Source organism: Myiozetetes cayanensis, unplaced genomic scaffold, assembly GCF_022539395.1.
Source record: "Myiozetetes cayanensis isolate MyiCay16 unplaced genomic scaffold, myiCay2020 scf2-11, whole genome shotgun sequence".
NCBI lineage: Eukaryota > Metazoa > Chordata > Aves > Passeriformes > Tyrannidae > Myiozetetes > Myiozetetes cayanensis.
The window spans coordinates 82,870,102-82,891,609 of record NW_026087411.1 but is presented as its reverse complement, the minus strand read 5'-3'; the positions used below and the strand labels follow the sequence as shown (position 1 = coordinate 82,891,609).

Sequence of the window (21,508 nt, the reverse complement as noted above, 5' to 3'; positions counted from 1 at the left end):
GGAACCAGCAAAGACATGTACTCAGAAATTTTTTTCCTAGATTCAGCTACCTAAAGCTGTGCACTTTGGATACAGTTTTTGACCTGAAACTCCAAATTGACGAGAGTATCAAAAGGACAGAAAAAAAAAAAAGTCTATCAATGAAGATATGTGAGGTAAAATAAAATGTAATATTACTTAAAATGTAAAAATTATTTAAATCAAAAAACTTCAAATAGAAGTAGCCTCTTGTATTTCCCTTTCCTTTCAAATGGACTTTACTACCTTCAAATGGACTCTTGAAAACATGGGAAAACATTTCCTTTGGAAAACTCTGGTAGAAGGTATGGTATGTAATTACAGCTCCTAACAAATTACTTTGTCACTTCTCCTTCAGAGGGGAAGCACCAGAACATTTTTTCCTTAATCTGTCCATTTGGAATTTGACAACACCTGTCTCCATCCGCCTCCACAGGGACATAGCAAATGTGCATTTCTCCTGTTTCTAGTTGCATCACTCACTCACTGATACTGGAGGGTGCCTGTTCTATTGAGATTTGTCTCTGTTGTCCAGGATGTATTGGAACAGGGGATCATTTCTCCTATACCAGAAAAATGCAGCAGTCAGAGGCACTGGGGATTCCCAACTTGCTGTGCCCCTTAGAATAGCATATGTGGTTTATATTTCTGATGATGCTGTAATTTGAAGCATGGCTAATGCATCAGTTATGTACCAAAAGATCCTGGCCTTCACCCTGGGTTCTGTACAGAGCTCTGTGTCTCTTTCTTGGAGGTCTTGTTTTAAGGAGTTAATCAAAACACAAACACTTGCCTTTAGGATTCTAGAGTAAGGTCGAGCTGTGTTGGGCTCCTGTTCAACAAATATCTCGTGCCTCTGGCCCATCTCACTCATAGTCTCTTTCAAACAAGACCCAGAAGGAAGAGGGATGCGTTTCAGGGATATGTCATGGTTTGGTTTTTCTCATGCTGTTTAAACATCAATACTGACTTTTAAGAGTCATGAATTGCCTGCTCCATTCAAACAGCATACACACACACAAAAAGGTTATTGATATTTCCTTCCTTTTTTTTTAACCCTTTTCACTTGGAAATGCATGTTCCATGTAGTTGTATGTGACAATATATTCCCCCGGCTGTGTGTAGTTTGCATCTTTTCTCAGCCAGGACTGCGTTAACTCATCAGTTTACAAGAGTCTTGCCTGCTCAGGGACAAATAAGATTTAAAAATAGTTATTCATGTCACTGGTGGTTTTCAACTGTGACATTAGTGGGCTTCAGTTTTCCTAAATTAGTTGACTCCCAAGGGGAATGTCATGGGAACATTTTCACATTACATTACATCAAAGAATTTTGCCTATATAGTGGAAGAAAATTTCATTTGTATGAATACTAAAACATGTCGCCTGGATTTTAAGGTCTACTAAGGGTCAATGTTTGAATCTCTTATTTGTTGAATTAAATTTTCTCAGCAACCTTTTGTCTTATGTAGAGTGCTGTTTAAGTGAAATGTAAAGCAAAATCCATTGTCTTGTGAATCACTACACTGTGAAGCAATCACCAAACTGACTGACTCTCATTTCCTTCAGTAAAGTGGATCATAGGAGCAGCTAGACAGGAATGAATTAAAGAAAATTTTGTCCACCTTCCCTCCTCAGCCAGCCTCAGATGATATACATCGTGCACTAAAGCTACAATTTCAGAAGAGCTACAGGAGGAAGTTAGCAGAATTTTCTTTTACCATTAGGGAAAAAAAGTTTTATTCATGGTTTCCAACCTGTCTGTGATGCTGTTTGCTCAGCAGCATCTCTTTTCCTAATAACAAATATTGTCACTGCCTGTTTTTGTGCAAGTAATTAACTAGTATTCAGGGTATTTTGGATTATTTCCATTTGGAGAAGAAAAGGGATGGAATAGGCTTTTGCTCTTCTTTTGATTTAAAAACGAAATATGTAGGCATCCTTAGTGGAAGATTACAGAAGGTCTTGGTTTTGTTGAATATGATAGGAAATATTTATCAAAAGCTGTTTGTTTCTTTCCTCTGCCCCCAGTCTCTCTCCATTGAATGCTTTCTGCCATAGCTCTCTTTCTGTAGCTTCACATTAGCAGTGTCATTTTGCTTCTTTGGCATCTCTTTGATATTTGCAGATGAGACAACGTGGAACTGCAGTGTCAAAGCCCATCCCTTCAGCCTTTCACTTAACATACCTGGGTAAAATAATTTGAATTCTATATAGGTCTTGTTTTCTGTTATCCTAGACATGTTATTGAACAAAAGGACCTAAAATTGTTCCATCTTTTGGTCTCAGGTGTGCCATAGTAGTTTGTTATTCAAAGAGGTGACAGGACCACCTTAGCTCCAACATATAATTACTTATCCCAGCTCTTCAGTTCCATTCTGGTTACTTTCAGGCCACTTTTAGCACTGTTCCTGCTGTAATGATTGTCTTTCTCTTCATGGAAAAATTCAGTTTGTTGGTATTTGGGTTTCTTTTCCTTAGGGGAAAATTACCTCTTACATCCTCTAATTTTTGAAGGCAACTGTATGTCCCAAGGGGGTTTTGATAGTAGTCCTTAAGCATAGCTTAAAATGTATATACATACTTTAATAATTAGAATCTTAGGGTTTTTCTGTACTTCTGTTCACTAATGAAACTTTTCTCATAGCTTAAATTTGTCATGCTTCTCTAAGAAATGTTTTGTGTCCCCAAGTAGGGTGTGTGTTTGTGTTATGGTGATAGGATAGAAATTAGAAGTAAGCTCTGTACTGTATATTATCTACAGACAGTTGCAAAAACAGTTGAGTATTCCTTGCTTGCCTTTTTAGTGCTCAACTCCTGAAGTGAAATCTACAACCCTAAAAAAGGTACCTCTGTACTTTGTAGGCATGCATGCCAGATACTTGGCGTCTCTAAGTGGTATTCAAGGTAGCTCACACACTGTAGGCAGGAGAAAAAGAGTGAGGGATTGGGAAATAAACATCTGAAATCCATTTTCATTTGCAGGAACTGTCTGTAAATCTTAGACACTTGAATGAGACATTTATTTACATTCCTGATTCTTTTTAAGGATGACTCATTCACTCTTTAGTTCAAAAATCTAAAAGCTAAGGAATACCTATTTTCTTTAATTTATCCAATGACTTTTTCTAAGCAGATGAAAAATTTGAATCCCTAATTCTTCCACTCTGAGCAAACTCACACTTATTGCATACTGTCTTCTGTATCTTAATATGGCTTGGCAACTCATCAGCAGATGGATGTACACTTCTTCAACTCTGCAAGGCTTTCGAGTAGGACTAGTTAAAGGAAGAATCAAGAGTAATATAAATTTTAATCTCTTAGGTCTGGAAGGCTTTGTATCTAGATTTGCTCCATGATAATCAATAGAATATTTACAGTAGTTTTTAAAAAAAAGGGCAGCAGCAGCATTAGAGGTGTCCGAGTGGCAGCTGTTGTGAATACTATTTAACTGGAATTGATACTGTCTTTCTGTTGACAGTATTTACTGGATCCAGCCTCTTGGATGAATTAGATGTTTAGATGCCTAATTAATGAATCCCAAGAAGATGCAGACATTCCTGATCTCTGCCAAGATAGCATTGTTTAAAGTAAATTTATTGTTGAAGACTGATGCCAACAGATCCCAAGTGTCTTTAGTAATTATCCTAACTTTTTAATACACCGCTTTTTTGTACTTAGTCTTCAGATGAACTGATGACTTGTGTGTTTGCATACTCACAAGGAAGGTGTTGGCTTTTCTGTAAAAGTGATTAGAGTGAGGTGATAGAGCAAGATTTCAGTGTATGTAAATGGATATTACCATTTTGAGGTAGTCACTACATTAAATGTGACTGCATTTTATTAATGGGCATCCAGGTTGTACTTTAGTTTTGGGTTGGTAGTTTTATTTGCTTGGTTTGCCTTTTTTGTTCTTGTTTAAAAAACACAAATACACACACGCACAGGACCTGTTCTGTGTGTTACATGTGTTTTATCCCATTAACTAGGTGTCATTGTTTTATATGCATTAGCCAACTAGGAGAATGCAAGGTGCTCAAAGTGGAAAAGACAAGTTTTTATCCTATGAAACAAAAGAAAAAAGTGAATTAAGTTTAGAATCAGAGATAGTATTATTCTAACTGTAGCATTTCTAATATAGCATGCTCAGTGTTTGAAAGTGAAGGTTAAGTGGAAGTTACCAGGGTAGCAGTTTATCTTAAAGGCATGCAAAGCTTTGTAACAAAGTTAACAGAAAAGAACAACTAAAGATTTAGAGATAAATTACATAAGATTGAACATGAGTTTACCAGAGATAGATTGTGGCAGAACAACAAGAACATTCTTTGTAAAATAAACTGTGTTTACAGATGTGAAATTTGATAGCTTTTATCTCTCTGGTGTTCAGTAAAGCATTTGTTATGGAGCTCATACTAGAAAAATATTAATGAAACTGTAAAAGATGTTCTTTAATGTTTTACATCTTCTTATTGGATAAAGAAGCAGCTAGAGAAGTAGCAGCAAGTTGTACTCTATACTGAGCATTTATACTTAAGAGGAAGAGGAGGGAAAAGGTTTGTGTATGTCAGTCAATCAGAGGGCATACTGCTCAAGGGTAGTCCAGTCTCTGCACGTGCACTGGATCTGGTCTGAGTCTGTCATCCTTATGTCAGTAGTAGCAACTTTCCCTTGTGCTGGGAAGGAGGGTAAACACCTAGGAAATAGTCTGGGAAATGTGCTTCTGCTGGAGGGCTTTGTGAGTGTGAAGAAACAGTAAGGAAAGGAGGGAGTAAGAAGGTTTATGCAAGTGCATCTGTGCTTCACAGCAATTTCTGTGATCTCTCATCGCTCCCTCTTGCCGATGTGGCAGCAGCAGCCAACTTTGCTTAGTTGAGCCTGTGGACAGGAGCAAGCAGGTGCACTAATTATTATTGCCTGTTTCACTAGGGAAGTGATGCTGGGTTGGAGCTATCAGTGACTTGGAGAGTGACTTTTAGGCAGCCATGAAGAAATAAATTTAAGAAAGATCTTTCCAATCTGTAAGTAGAAGAAATTGAACCTTCACACTCCCAGTCTGACGTAAAAGCTTCATAGTCAGTAATGATCACTGTGAGGAGTTTGTGTCATGCACTTCCTTGGAGATCTTCCCTCCTCATTCCGCAAATTCAACAAGGCTGTATTTAAGTCAGTAGCTTGATGTCTGTTACCTCAGGAGTCCCTGTCTCATCTCCTGAAAAGTGCAAGCATGTTTCAGTGTAGACAGCACATTTCAGAGTCAGCAGCAGCAGAGGACCCTGGCTAGCACCCTGTCCCTCTACCCTTTGCCTCTCACCCCACAGCTTGCCTGTGGGGCACAAGCCTGGTACTGGCAGCTTGCAGCAGTGAAGCCAACTGATGGTCCTAGCAGAGAACATCAGGTTTAGAAAAGTGAAGGAAAGCATGAACAAGATTATGAAAGGGGAATTTTAGGCTAGGTATTAGGAAAAAATCCTATACTGTGAGGCTGGTGATATACTGGAACAGGTTGTCCAGGGAGGTTGTGGATGCCCTGGCCGTGTTCAATACCAGGCTGGATAAGGCCTTGAACAACCTGGTCTAATGGGAGGTGTCCCTACCTACGGCAGAGAGGTTGGAACTAAATGATCTTTAAGGTCCCTTAAAACCCTTACAACAATCTATGAGTCTTTGAAAGAAATAAGGGCAGAGCAAGGGCTTAAGATGAGGCTTACAGAGCAAAGAGTTGAACTAATGTGTATCGAATCCCAAGACATGAAGATAGGAGAAATAGTGGCACATGAACAGGAGGAGAGATAATGACAAGCATCAGTTTACAAAGGAAACAATGTGACAGTAAGATAAGAGAAGAGGTGCAAATGTTCTCTGTATAGAAGTGAAGCTTTTCAATTGGCACTGATGATTAGGTGAGGAAGTCAGGTTGGACTAAATGGGCAAAGGGCAAGGGTGATGTGAAATCAAAGGCAAAAATACTATTTTGTTTTTAACACCTCACAGTTTGAGGATACCCGTAATAATTATTTGCCCTAGTCCTGCATTGCCAGATATGCCAGTCACTTGGGGAAGAAAGCTCTTACTTGTCACAAACCCAGTAAATTAGTGAAACAGAAACTAAGGTGCAGTTATCGTAGTTGCAGGGTGTAGTGAATCATGCAACTCACGAAAGAATTAAACTCACAAATTTTGGACATGCATTATTAAAGAAAAGTCTAACACGCTGATAAATGAATAATAAAAGAATAATTCATAAGTTTTTTATCCTGTTTCCTGTGAAACAGGGCTCATAGGACTGTGCTGTCTGTTTTGCTCTTCAGTCTTTTCCTGTACTAGTAACTTTTGATAGCCGCTTTTGAAATCACTTGCAAAAACGTGGAAGGTCAGTAATACCTTCAAGTAGACTTTAAAATCAGTAGGTGGCTGGAGGAGAGATCAAGTTAGTATGCTTGAGGTAAGCTAAACATTGACATTATATATTCATTCTGGCAACAGCCAGGTCGACAATCCACAAATCCTTCCCAGTTACTGTCACAGCCTCGCTCTGTCTTGCTCTGCATCCTGAAAGCAGGGGAAGACAACTGCAACGGGAACGTGGGAGGAGGGTTAGGGACAAATGATGCAGCACCTGAACAGTGAACCAGGCTCCATTATTTTCTTGTTTCTAATGGTATGGTTTTTTTAGAAATCTGATTTTCTGACTGCTTTTACCTGAGAATCCCTGAAGCAAATAGATGTTGTTTCATCTACACCATTAAACAAGCCTAAGGGATTAGAAGATTTCTGTTCTTTTTTAACATTGGATAGATTTGAGAGCTGAAGATACACTTTTATCTTTAATGAAACTGCACACTATTTGAATGTTTGAATGTTTCCAGAGTTTAATTAGCAATACTTGAGCATTGCTCTACAGCAAAATCTTACCTCTGTTTGCTATTTACAGATTTATTGCTTATATGCTATAAATTTGTTCTATATTAATTCAATGCATACAGACTGTGAGCATCATTTTTACCTTCTTTCTTGTTTCTTATTTTCTTAAAATACACTGAGATCCTCCAAGATACAATGTGAAATCCGTCCTCTTTAATAAATCAGTGTGATTTTAAAGATTATTAATAATATTAAATATAATTATAGTAAATTTCCTATAATGTATTACTATAAAAGATTTGTATAATATGTATATCTTTAATAAGAATATTTATTAAATATTAATAAATTCACAGGTGGAATTATTCAGTGGCATTCATATCCTAATCTCAAGTACTCTAAGTGGCATCCTTACAAAATATGTATTTGCTTCTCTTAATAGAGGCTCAGGCTTTAAATTTGAAGATCCCTTGTTATCTAGTCCAAAAAAATCTCCAACTAGAAAATGGCAACTCTTGCCAAACCAGAAAGGATATGGAAATTTTGTGAAAGATCCTATTTTATTTATATCTCAGCTGCTAGCATTGATAACTGCAACCAAAAAAATTCATTGTTTCACTATTTGTCAAAAAAACATTTAAGCAAATAGAAGAGAGGTTAAAAAAGAACAAAAATTATGATGTTTTTGTATTAATATATACCTTTACTGTGATCTTTTGCAGAGGTAGCATTGAAAAATGACTCTGGATTGTCTAATGTACTTGCTTGCCAAAGGCAAATTAGCAAATATACTTATTGTTATACTCTGAAAATGTAAAATATGTATCCCTACTTCATTTATATAAAAAAAGTTAAAGTCTGATTTTGATTCATATGTCTTCAAGGCACATGTAGGTACAAGCATTACATTATCCTTTCATATCATTGTAAGTGTTCAGAAATCTAGTTTTTTCTCACCTTATCTTACATTTCATCCGTATAGGATATTTGGTATATGTGTTTATGAGTGATTTTAATCTCAGAGGTTTCAAAGCTACATGTGTACAATTTATGAAATCTCTTTAATAGAAGTTTACTTGGTATCTCTGCCTACAGATTTGATTCTGAATGTGAGACTTGTTTGTCTTTTGTAGTTTTCTTTTGATATTTGTTTTGGGATTACATGATGAAGTGGGATGATTTAGAGAAAAGATTTATTAAAGATTGATTATTATGGCTGTCTCATGTTGAGCAGATGATAACCAAGCTGGTCCTACTCTTCAACTGCAATAGGCCAGTAAAAGGGCATTGCATCAGGCAGGAAAACAGTAACTGTAGATGTGAACCGACCTAATTAACTGATTTTACAGCAAAAGTTTTCAGTCCACCTCACTGTCCACTTATGTGGCCCAAAATTTTGTCAGTTACAATTTTGCAGGAGACAGTGTTGAAACCCATGGTAAAATTAAGGTAAATGTTAATAAATTCAAGCTGACTGCTACCTGGACCACCTTCCTACTTTTCATCTGTTTGGAAATGTTTTCCCAGAGGATTCATCCCATGCAAGCTTGTAAATGGCGGACAAGTATTTTTATTCATATATATGCGTGTGTATGTGTGTATACACATGTGAGCTGGCTAGAGGTATAATCTACGTTATTAATAGGATGCAGTGGCCTAATTTTGAGTGGTGAAGACATCACAGTTATTCTTAGACATAAAATATTTGATCAGAATATCCTTTTATCAGTCAAAAATACTCAAAGAGTTATTGAATATTAATTTTGTAGGGGTATGCATTTATATGAAGATAGAACTTATAGTAATTGCATTTAATGTGTCTTTTTTTTCTTTGAAAGAACTTTTATATATATATAAATTACATTTTTTTCCAGTAGTGTTTTACAAAATAATGTAGTGTGCACTTTGTAGAGCCGTAAGTTTCATTGCATAATATCTATTGATTTCAGGGAACAAAGAAAACAGTTATAATTTTTTCTTAATAGAAAAGACCATGGCAAATCCCCCCCCCCCCAGTATAATTCTCATGTAAGTTCACATCACTCCTGGTTCAGGAGAAATGCATTGTTAAAAAACAGTATGAAAGTGAATTGTTTGAATTTGAAAATACAGTGTGTCTTCTAGCAGATAGCATTTAATTAGGTTTATTTCTGATAGCTTTGTTGGCAGAAGACCATAGTACGTCTTAGCATACGTGTTTGAATTTCAAAGAATTTGTTCATTTGTCTACCTGTGACAAACAGAAGTCCTGTATGTACAGAGTAATCATCAACTTTCTTTGTCAGCAGATGGGCTTGATGATATCTAATTCTGAAAAGGTGTGTCCTGGGGAATTCACACTTTTTGGACGAGTCTGTTCAAAGGACAGTTTCTTGTAGTGTTAATCTTTTGATAACAGATGAGAGTTTGTCATAGATCTCATATGTACATAACTGATAGAGTTTTAAACACTCTAAATTTTCAATTTTGATTTTTTCTTCAGAATTCTAATATGTAAATCCCATTTGTATTTAAGGCAATTGCGGTAAAAAAGATGGAGATGTATTTTGAAAGATTAAATTTACTGTTATTTCTCTTCAGTTTCAGGCACTGCATTCTGTATCACAAACACTGGTTTTGCTAGGAAAGAACAACGTCTTAAGAAATTCTTTAATATCACTTCTACTCTCAGAAGTACGTCAGTTTGCTGAGCAGCTGTTGCAGGCCCACCAGGTACTGTCATCTTTTCTCTTGGAGAAGGGCCGAAGAGTGGTGTTGGGGAGTGTTTTGGCTGTATCTGTTTGTTTTTTAAAATGTAATAAATGCATTATCTTATAAAGTATGCGGATTCAAGAACCCCAAAAATGCTAGGACCTAACTTAAACAGCAAATTCAAAAAAAAAAAAAAAAAGGGGTATAAAGTGAAAGAAAATTTCCATATGGAAAAGTGAAATTATCAGACTGTGTAATAAAGAGACTCAATACGTTTTAAGATCATGCTATAAAATTTGAAAAACATTTGAAATAATTAGTTAGAACACTTAGTATAATGTGTAAATTATTGACTGTGCAGGTAATACAACTTGGGGATCCACCTGAACAAATTATTTCTGTCTCTTGCTCACGTAAAACTGGAAAGATCATTGCTTCATTTTATTTCAAAATTAGATTTCATGTTTTACATTATAATATTAATTTTCATGATGCAAAAGTTATTCAACACATAATATTGTATTTAGTTTGTTGCAATGAATAGAAGGTAAGGAGCAGAATAGAAGTTGCGGTAAAATATATATTTAGGTTAAACTTTTTCAGTAAACTAGAGTTAAAAAAAAGAGAGGAAAAGAGAAAGTGAATGTTCCTTTAACATTTGAAGAAGAGAGGTGTGAAATAAATAGGTTTTATAGATTTTTCGTGTATTTGTATGTGGTGGGTATGTATTTTATGCAAAGTGTTCAGCCTCATAATCATGGGATTATGACTTGATTGTATACTATCCTAAAACAATCAATAAAAAGAAAACATGCAGCTTTTTATCTGTTGGCCAATAAATTTATTGATACATACAGAAAACATTAATCGTAGATGTATTTAGTGGTGTTCCAGTTTAACAAATGTCTTAAGTGTTGCTCAAGAACTTTATTATTTTTCTCTCTAGGATATGATATGGTAGTAAGTTCAGACTGCTGGGGGGGAATATGTAATTTCCAACACTAATTTCTACTATGTTTGAATCATATTCTGAAAGCAGTTCGGAAAGGCAAATTTTTAAAGAATTAGACAAAGAGCTGTGTCTTATTTTTAGTCACTGTTAGCATACAAGACACTGATGGCAACCAAAAGTCAATAGACTTAACAAATGTAAGAATAGAGAAGTGTAATTAGAAACAATAATTGGTTTTTAAGTTTAAAGAAGTTGTTAGTTTTTAACATTATTAAATCTCACCTGTTTAACAGAATTAGTCATCCTTCCTGTTAGAGTTTTTGCCAGTGGCAGCACAGAACCTTTCAGTGATGTCAAGCTTACACTGAACATTGCACTTTGCTGACTTGGTTACCATGATACTACTTAAACTTGCATACTGTAATTTTAGTTATTGCTTTTGTATTTGGTGAAGCCTTAGGAGCTGTGTGTCTATCTGTAGCTGACACTTTGTAGGACTTTGAAAAGCTGCAGTTCATGTAGGAAAAGTAACTGAAGTTCTGGTTTGCTTAGTTTGCTGTGAAGTCAGTGTTTTTAAAGTTCGTGCATTCTTGCATTTAGTCCAAATAGATGTATTGTGTTCATTTAAAAACCCTTATACATTCTGTATGTGATAATATAATATGGAAATATATCACAATTGGACTCCAAACTCTGGTATTTCTGATGGTCTGATTTACAGACCTGCTTCTAAATATTTCTTTGTGTAGCATTATTTTTGGTAGGTACAATTCTAAAAAGGGTTAAAGTATTTTTCCTTGTTTTGTAATCAAATCTAATGATACAGTATCAGTTTGAAATATACAAAATGACAGCTTTAAAAAAAAAGCTTCTTAAATACTTAAATTAGGAAAGATAATGCTTCATTAGCTGACAAGTATCCTAATTATGTTTTGTTACTTAAGCAACTCTGCTGTTTATTGCAAAGGTGTTTCATGTGTTCCATTTGAAACAGTCAAATTAGGGACTCTGAATTTTAGTTCTGATTAGAGGTGTGCAAATACATGGGTTTTGTTTTGCTTTGTTGTTTGGTTATTTTTTTGTTGTTGTTGGCAGCTGGGAGAAATAAAGAAGTCATCTAAGGCATGTATTCAGGTTAGCTTGCAATATTGTTTTGAGCATTTGATGGAAAACAGAAAAAATACCTTATTAATCCAAGCAAATTTCTATGTATTTTTTAATAGTAATAATTATTTTTATAATTATTTATAATTGTAATTTTTATCATTTTTATAATTATTTTTTAAAAGTTGAAGATGGTTTTCCATACTGACTTGTATTGAAAACAAAATTCCTTTTAATTTTTTTAAATGAATCATCTAGATAGCTCAAAACATTTTCATTTTAAATTCCTCCTTAAGGCTTGAGCTAAGATCCAAATAGTTTCTCAAATGTGTGCATTCCAGAATATGCAACTTTATATTCCACCATTTCTTCAATGGGAAGTGTGCTCAGCTCAAACCCTTGTGGGTTTGTGGATACATCCTTTGATAAATATTGAAAATTTTTTACTTTAGAATTCTGACTGATTTTAGAGAGTTTGTGTCCTCTTGGAGCAAGCTTATTTGTCTACCCACAGTTTCAAAAAGCTTCCTATGTCCCTAGCTTTACAAATTAAAAAATTAAGTTGACTATATGAGAGTGTATCTAATAAACTACAACAGAAAAGTACAGAATATTCTCTAATTAGCTATATCCATTAATCTTATAATATGACAAATTAATGTCAAATATATGAATAATATAATTTTGTATACAATATTGCCACATGTTAATATAGAAAATTAAATAAGGATCATATAAAACAATATAGTTATCCTGATGTTCCACCCAGTTAAAATGAATTTTATGGTAGTAAACTCTCAGGCCAGTTAGTAGTTTGCTTAAATTCTTTCAAGTACTTCATCATGTGCTTAAAGTAAAGCTCATACTTGAGCACTTTGCTGACATCAGGATGCTGACTTCTAGGCAAAAGCATATTAATATAAACTCAATTGGATCCCTTAAATTTTACAGATGTTGGATATGGACTTTTCAGTTTATCTATAATAGGAACTTTTCATGCTTCATAAATACAGTTTATAAGAATACAATAACTAAACCTTATCTCACTATGGAATAGAAATCTTCTGATCCCCAATTGGATTTCTACTGCAGACCACATAAAACTCGTAAGATACTAAGATTTCACAGTGATATTGTGGAAGATGGATTATTTTTCAAATGTTGAGTTCCTCACCATGATAGCAGATCTTCCTTTATGATAGCTGTTTCAAAGACAGGACCAGAAATGGAAAGCACATATTGGTTTACTGCCCATTTCTAACCTCCCAGGTGATAATTCCAAGAAGTATGAGGAAGAAAATTAAAACCAAGAAAATAGATATGAAAATAGAAAAAGGAAGATGTACTGTGAGGTTTTGGAAGATCTATTATTCAGTAATTGCTGATACATAGCTTGTCTAGCATTATGTTGTTATATCACATTACTTTCTTTATACTGTTTTTCCTTTTTTAAAACTTTAAAATATTTCTATCCAAAAGCCATACACTGAATAGTTGTGGGATGGTTTTGTGGGGTTTTTTTTGTGGGTTTTTTTTGTTTGGTTGGTTTGGTTTTTTTTGTTTTGTTTTGGGTTTTTGTTGTTGTTGTTGTTTTGTTTGTTTGTTTTTTACGAAGACATCGAGTTATGTGTAATTCTTAATGTTAGATGTAAGTGTTAAGTCCAAATCCAAAACCAAATGTGGGTGCTGATTTCTAACCTGAATGAGTGGTGCAGTTAGACTTCAACACAGGATTTACAGAGTGAGATTCATCCTCTTTAGGTGTTTGTAGTAGAGATTGCTGTTTTGATCCAATTTACTCGCTTTAGTTTTCCACGATAGCCAAGGGAAGGAAAAAGTAATTTCTTGTCAAACCTGTGTTGTTGTACATAACTATGATAGCTGTCCCTAGAGTTGTCTGCTTCTCTCATTTGGCTATGAGAAAGGAAACTTACACTGATCAGCTGAAATATAGATATTTATGTTGAAGGCATCCAAAGTTAAGGGATGAAAATCCTATAATACCTCTATGAAGATCTCTTTTTGGATTATCTGAGATGTTATTCCTGGAGATGCCTGATCCTACAGAACGGTTTTAACGGGTAGTCATGCAAAACATACTTCTATCTGTACACTGACAAACTTAAGTAAATAACGTTATTAGATGTTTGTAGCAAGTTATATTTTAGTTGGAGTAATTCATAAGTTAACTTATTTCCCAGGTGTTCAAAATCTTTAAGTGTATACAAGAGATTGATGATTGATGGTGATTGAATTTGCAGGATGTGTGTATTGAAGCTTCTTTTAAGATGCATTCCAGCTGTGGTGTGTGTGATGTGGATGCTTCTCCATAGGGAGCTCTGTTAAGCTAGCAGTCTGTGCAGGCAATGTATTGGGGGAAAAAAAAAACAAAGAGGAGCATGGATGTACTATGATTTTGAGCACTTCCTGGGATTTTTGTTGCCATTCATTACTGCCTAGCAAACAGTCATGTCATTAAAATGTACAACCAAACAGCAGCAGCTCTATTTAGAAGCAAATGAAGGGCTGAAATATTCCTGTGGCTGGAGAGCCCTTTTTTTTTTCTAGCTGGCAAGTTGGTGGCACTGCCAATGTCAATTGGTAGTCAATTCATTGGGAAAATGGAGTTTTCCTGGAGCTGGGTTCAGCTGTGTAACAGAAAGGTGCTAAGAGCTGAGCTGTAAATGTCAGGGCTTGTGCTGTGATCCACCCCAGAAGGGGAGGGTAACCCAGGTTCTTGTTAGTAAATCCCTTGGGGTGGATTAGAGTGAAATGACACTGAATGATCAGTGTTTATATATATATATATATATATATATATGTAAGATTTATTTTAGAAAAATTTGGTTGCAAAGGAAAACAGGTATGTAGCCATTTTGATTATTATTATCTATAATAACATAGCAATATAAAACCATAAAAATAACAGTTAAGAAAATGTATAAGGAAGAGAAAGAAAAGATAAAAGTAGAAAGTTATATAGTCACCACCCACTGGATCCAGGGATGAGACTTGGTAGTTGTAATTTTGATGCCTGTTGATTGAAGTGATGATGGCAGTCCTGGCAAAGTGAGGGTCTTCTCCCAGCCTTGTTTACTTCTCCTTAAACTTGAGGTAGTACCTGAGTACAATTGTACCACCTATCTTATCTCAAGTTCCCATAAGGAGGCTTAACTCACAGTCCAGTTCCCTGAAATCCAGGACACATATTTGGGAGGGGAGCAGGCTTCAGTGATCTTAACAATGTTTAAGCCATTAACCATTTCAGTCTCTCACACTTCCTTCCTAAGCCTTTCTCCATGCATCCATTCTTTATCCAGTGGATGCTCTGGGCAGGTGTGGTACCTGCCTCATGCTTTATTCCATATGCAAGTGTGCCTGATGTGATGTAGAGAATTCTTCAAATAAGCTCCTCTTTCCAAGAACTTTACTTCATTTATGGAGTATGGCTTATCTCTTCAGCCATAATTTTATATATGTTTTCTTACAGGTTAGAAAAAAAAGTTATACATTTTTTTCCTCAAATATGGTAGAAAATAGCTAAAATAGTTAATAAAAAAAAACAAACTGAGAATATTATGCAGCTGGAAAATCTGAAAATATTTTGCAGTCTACTGTTGTTTGGGGTACTAAAATGGCTATCAAGCACATATGGCTTTTTGTAGTTTCTACTGTTGGCTTTACTGACACATCAGATTAGTAATACTTCACCTAGATAAAAGAGATTTGTGCCAGGTAGATCTTATGAAAATAATTGAACTTGCATCTGGACATCTGTTCATGCTTTTTAAGATGTCATTTCTTTCCTTGTTATGCTGGTAAGCAAATTTCAAATTGTGAATTGTTTAAAATACTGCAAAATAGTGCTCTGGGTAAATGTAGGATTAATTTTAATTACATATGACTGATGATGCTACTGTTAACAAAGGAAATAATGGCCGGATGGAATAATCAGTGGATCTGCATTTTTTTTCTTACATACCCGGGTTGGAGATACGGATTTGGGAAAACATTAATCTCTTGCCTGAAAGGCAGGAATGAAAGAATCAGTCACGACTTGGTATATACCAAGAGTGCCATGCACCTTTGAAATGTATACCTGCTTCTGCTGCATGTGTCATCCCCTATTACAGATTAGATTTTAAGATGCTTAAGAGTCAGACAGAACTGGAAAATGACAAATGGTTCATGCAGTTTTTCTCTTTCCTGTCATACTATCTTAAAATGATAGCATTAAGGAGAAAGGAGTTTGGAAGTATTCTTACAGAGCTAAAAGTAGCAGGACTTTGACTACACTTAGGTGCTTGGCAAAATTGAGGGTGACATGTAATCAGAAAACCACAGGTGCATTTGGGAACAGAAGCAGCAAATATCGATTACATGAGAAGAACAGTGTCAACTAGAGAATTGTTACTCTTAATATTCATGAATCATGTCATTCGTGGAAGCATAGTACTGGAAAAGGAAAAATGCTTAATGACGAAAATCAGAATATATCAAACCTAAAAAGCAAATATGTAATATTCCTGGAAATCTTCTTGGTTTAAATAGGGCACAAAATCCAGGACTTAAAGCAAACAAAGCAAGAAACAAAACAAACAAACAAAAACAAAACCACAAACAAACAAACCTAAACCAACAAAAACCAAAATAACGGGATTATAAATTAAATAAAATTACCCAAAAATTACCCATTTTGATGCTGCTTTTACTTCCTTATTATCAGTGTTAATTCTGTCCTTTTCCTATTGCTTTCTTTACAGCTCAGTTAATCCTTTTGCATGCCTGAAAGCAGAACATGAATAAGGCAGAAGCATCAGATTTTTGTGACATATGTGGTATACCTGTTAGTCTGAAAGGCAGGTTTTGCTTAACCTGCAAATATATCTTCAAATAGATGGTTTTAATACTCCTGTTAAATTCTCTTCTTCATGGAGCATTCTTGCTTACAGACAAGGATTTTCAAAATGGAATGATGTGACAAAAAATTAGGCACTGCTGCCTTAACACTTTTGGATATTGGAGTTGCCTTTGTGAATAGCATACATACCATATGTGCTCTTAAAAGTTCAATATCCAGGCAAGAGATTGTTTCAGATTTACCTTCTGCTTTTAGTTTTGGATAATTGTTTAAAGTCTTCAATTTGCTGTGCTTTTAACACAGTTGCACTAAATGCTTTTTTGGGGTACACTATAAATACATAGTTCTTGTGTCAGTGGCTTTGCAGTCTATTGGCTGCTTGAGTATTTGGTGTCTTAATGAAATGGAAGAGGAAAGAGTCATAGCCCTAGAATTTCCAACAAGGAATTACTGATATAAAAAATTTTTGTTTGGAAGAGTAACAACAACTGATAATTAAAAATTTCTTTAAGAGCTTAGAAAAACATAGTAAAAAGTAAATGGAAACTATAGAATTATATTGGATACCAGTGTTAAATCATAACTTCATTTTTCTTTTAAAACATTCTTTTCATTTTACAGGACATGTCAATAGCTTTGAATTTCCTAGCTTTGCACACACTTGCCTTTCTCTAAGCATGTGTGACACTCCTATACATAATGACTTAGCTTGCCCCATTGGGACCCTCTTTTATTGATTTGGTTTGTTTTGCTAAAAATACATTTAAAGCTGTGTTTATCTACCTATAGAGCTTATGCATAACCATCACTACTTTAAATCACAAGACCAGGAAGATTAACTGGTGTTTGTTCAGTGCTTTCTAATATGTTCAAGTGCTTTTAAAAACTCATTATTATGTAGCTCAGTATGAGATGTTATAACCACTAAGCACATACACAGTGGCCTGTCTTCTGCAGTATGCTGTGATATGCCATCAAGCATAGAAAAACTGCTTCTGTTCTTTACACGCTCTTTCTTGATAAGCAATGAGTTTGTTTAACATTCTGTTTGTGCTTGGATTGAACTCTTAGCTTAGGTTGTTAGTTGGGAAGGATGGCTCTAGTATTTAGTATTTAGAGTTAGGTTTAGGATTAGAATGGGGTTTAGAATTAAGATGGAAACATAAGATCCTCAGCACAGAGGGAAATGCTTGAAAGGCTGGGCCTAGGAGTGTTTGTCATGGCCAACAAGACTACACTTGTTCTGCTACTTCACTGTTGGGTTAGAGTTGGTGTTAGAACAAACTTTCTGGTTAACTGTGGTTAACTCTTCAGTTGAAACTGTCATAGGCTTACAGTGGTGATGGTGGTGCATATTTGAATACATGTGCTTGTGAGCTGCATTGAATGCTGCCACCACATTCAGAAGGAGCTGCTATTCCAAGTTTGGCTCTGAAACAAGCAGAATTCATCATTCTAAGATTTCACTGATGTAGAAGGCATTAATAGAGTAGGTTTAAGTCTGGGATGAAAGGAATTGGCTACCTAGAGTTTGTTCTGTAGCTAAGGTTGGAATAATGGTTTGCATGGCTGAGACGTGGAAGATGAAATCTGGTTCCATAGTTTATTTTAAATTTAGTATAGATTTTGGGTGACAGCGCTCTACCTGGCTGGTTAAGGCTTGATCTGGCAGGACAGCAAACTACTATTAATTCTGTGCCTAGAGGGGAAAGTAAGTTTCAGGACTGGTGTCAGCAGCTACTCCTATGCACTGCTACATTGACAGGATTTTTGGTGTAGATTTAATTTAGGGAGATAAGTAGGGATGAGCTAAAGCTGAACATCTTTATAGAAGGTATCAGAGCTAGATTTAAGGTTTTTGTGCTGAGGGCTTAGGAATCTGGGGTTTCAATTTTCAGGAGGCACTGATGATGTAACCTTTTCAATCCACAGTGGATTCAGTGAAGAAGATGTAGTGGTGGGCCTGAGTAAGTGTCAGACTAAGGGTGAGCTTACTGAGACTCATAGGGCCTTTGGAGGTAAAGAAATGAGATATTGGGCTAGGTTTGTGGTGAGGGAGGAAGGGAGAAGCAGCTGAGTGTGTTTAGATCTGAGTGTTAGTTTCATGAGTTGCTGAGTTGGTGCTAAGATAGAGAGCAAGGCTTAGGTGTCCAGGATTTGCATAGCAGAATGCTTTGCTGAAGTTGGAGGTGTTCCAGAAAGAGAAGCTGAAGTATGCTATGGTAGGATATAATTTCTATGGCTTGATTAGATTAAGGATTAAGGCATTGCTGTTTGCAGTCTTGAACTTGGATGAAATGAAGGTGACCAGATACCTTTGTGGGGTTGAACCACAATTGTAAATGCACATGGACACACATACATGGCCACAAAAGAATTTATGGCAGCACTGTCTATATTACATGTCTTCTAGAACTATTACATTCATGCTGAAATATACATTTGAAATGTGTGCAGCACCAACATTACTGAATTAAAACTTGTCTTAGAAAATAACCTTGAATCCACTCCAGTTTAACTTCTTACTATATAAGCAAGGATTATTTTTGCTTGATTCCAATGGCAGTTCACATAGAGAGAACTCAAATGCATAGAGCAAGAAAATGAGAAAAATAGAAACAAATTTGTGTGTATTTATCCTTTTTCATAAACAATGGCATCCCAGGTTGCATGATTATAGTGCAGACTTTGAAAATGTAGCTTGTATGTTTTGAATTTCTTGGCATCTGTCATTCCTGGAATTGAGTTGGCAAAGCACAATTAAACCTCTGGGTATATTGTCTTGAAACAAGATCCTTTTGGCTCTATTTCATCCTTATAATTAATTCTTTCATTAAAAGTTACTACTAGTGTCTCTTGAGTTTTCAGATTATTAAACTTCTAGCTGAAGTTGCAGTTTTAAAGAACTCTTTGTGTAACCTTATCATTTAATCAAAGCTCTTTTACTAAGCCTAGCTACAACATTTAATACAGAATAGTATAGGGAATTGTGGTATGATAAACATGAGAGAGAGTGCTAAAAATTTAAGCAGTATTTCTGCCAGTTAGAATAAATTGTAGAAGAACTTAGTTTAGAGTAACGGAATAAGTTAATCATTTTGAGTTCTTCCTACACAATTTGATTATGTGAACTGTGATTTAATCCTATTGACTAACTTAAAGAGAGTGAATTCATTGAATGATTGTAGAACTGTGCAATGGAAAAGGTTGGAAACATCCCCTGGAGATGATCTGGAATGACACCCTGCTCAAAGCATTTTTTGCCCTTCCCTTTGTGGCATCTCAGGATTTCTCTTGGCCAGTTTCTCCAGCTTGTCAAGGTCCCTCTGAATAGTATTAAACTCCTCTGGTATGTCCATCACTTCTACTTTTGTATCATCTCTAAAGCTGCTGAGTTTGGAGATACAAAAATCTCAGTGTCCAGGTCATTAATGAAGATGTCAAACAGTACTGAGTGCCAGTGTCAACCCCTGGGGTGCACCACTAATAAGATCACTAATAAGTGACCTCCAGCTGGATTTTATGACTATCACTACCCTGAAATGGCACTTCAGGCAGATTTCAGTCCACCTCACTCTTCACCTGACAAGCCTGTAAATCTATGCTGACTATTCTCAATCACCATTTTGTCCATCATATGCCTGGAAATGATTTCAAGGATTATTTGCTCCTTCACCTGCACTGGAATCAAAGTGAAGCTGACTGACCTGCATTTCCCTGTTTGTTCTTTCTTGAAGAAAAAAGTGACATTTGTTTTCTTTCAATCCTTAAGAACTTCCCCTAATTGCTGTGACTGTCCAAAGATAATTGAGTGTCCCTTCCATGACATTGGCCAGCTCCGTCAGCATCACAGGTGCATGCTTCCAGGTCCTATGGACTTATGTATGTCCAGTTATTCTGAATGTTCCCTAACCTCTTTCTTCTCCACAGGTATGTTGTTCCTTGCTCCAGACTGTCCCACTTGTCACGGGGATGTGGGATTCCTCAAGGCTGGTTTTACCAGTAAAGGTCAAGGCAAAGAAAGCACTACATCCTTTTTTACCACATTTGCCACATTTTTCTCATCTTCATTTTGCTGCTGATTTGCCTGTAAAAATCCTTCATGATGCACTTCACCTTCCTTGCCAGATTCATCTTGAGATGAGCTTTGACTTTTCTAACTATCTCCCTGCACACTCAGAATGTCTTCATATTCTTCCCAATTCACTTGACCCTGCTGTATGTTTTGTATTTTTTGTCAGGACATCCTTGTGCATTCACACATGCCTCCTGCCACCTTTGCAGTTGTGTACATCAGGCAAACCATCTTGAGAGTGAAGGAGGTGATCCTTGAAAATCAACTAACTCTCCCAGATCCTCCTTCTGTTTAGAGTAAAAGCATGTTGAATATTCCCAAATAAATACCTGAAGAGGCCAAAGTCTACTCTCCTGTAAACCAGACTGGCACTTCACCTTTTTGATTTTGGTAAATTTTCAACAATTAAGTGAGATTATAGTTGCAAATAAGATGAGTTCTTAAGAGAAGTGTTAAGTCATATAAAGACAAGTCATATTTCTACCTACCAAGGAGTGATACTCTTCAGGAAAGTTTATAGGAGCTTCACTAACACTCTGGGAGTTATGAACCAGTGAAGGTATTAATTATCAGTTTATGGGAACATAAGGTGATTATTGAGACATACTCTGAAGCTCCTCATTTTTCTTGAACATCCTGTAGAAAACCTTTCTTATACCTAAGAAAGTGAAATACCTGTTTTGGAGGATAGCACATTAGCCCTTAGTCTTCCAGGGCTGAAAGATATTTCAGAGGGACCTTAAATAACTGCTAGAAAAAGTTATGTTCAAGTATGTTCCATATTTTTGCTGTTGTTATTTTTAAATTATTTTAATGAAGGAAGCAGCTTTTAAGAAAGAAGAACATTAGCTTCTCTATCTGTTTAATTTAGAACTTGACTGATTTTAAGAACTTGAATAACTTGAGCAAGCAAGCAAAGTTGTTTATCTAGAAACCTTAGTACTTGG

The 21,508-nt window shown here is 35.7% G+C and overlaps 1 protein-coding gene across 2 annotated transcripts in view; it reads left to right on the top strand.

Moving 5' to 3' along the window:
* MEI4 (meiotic double-stranded break formation protein 4) overlaps positions 1–21,508 on the top strand; it is a 127,535-nt gene that overhangs the window by 78,180 nt on the left and 27,847 nt on the right. For both annotated transcript variants that reach the window (XM_050314265.1, XM_050314266.1), the window contains one exon: positions 9,459–9,590. In XM_050314265.1, coding sequence (XP_050170222.1) covers positions 9,459–9,590 — 132 coding nt within the window. The remainder of the gene's footprint in view (positions 1–9,458; positions 9,591–21,508) is intronic.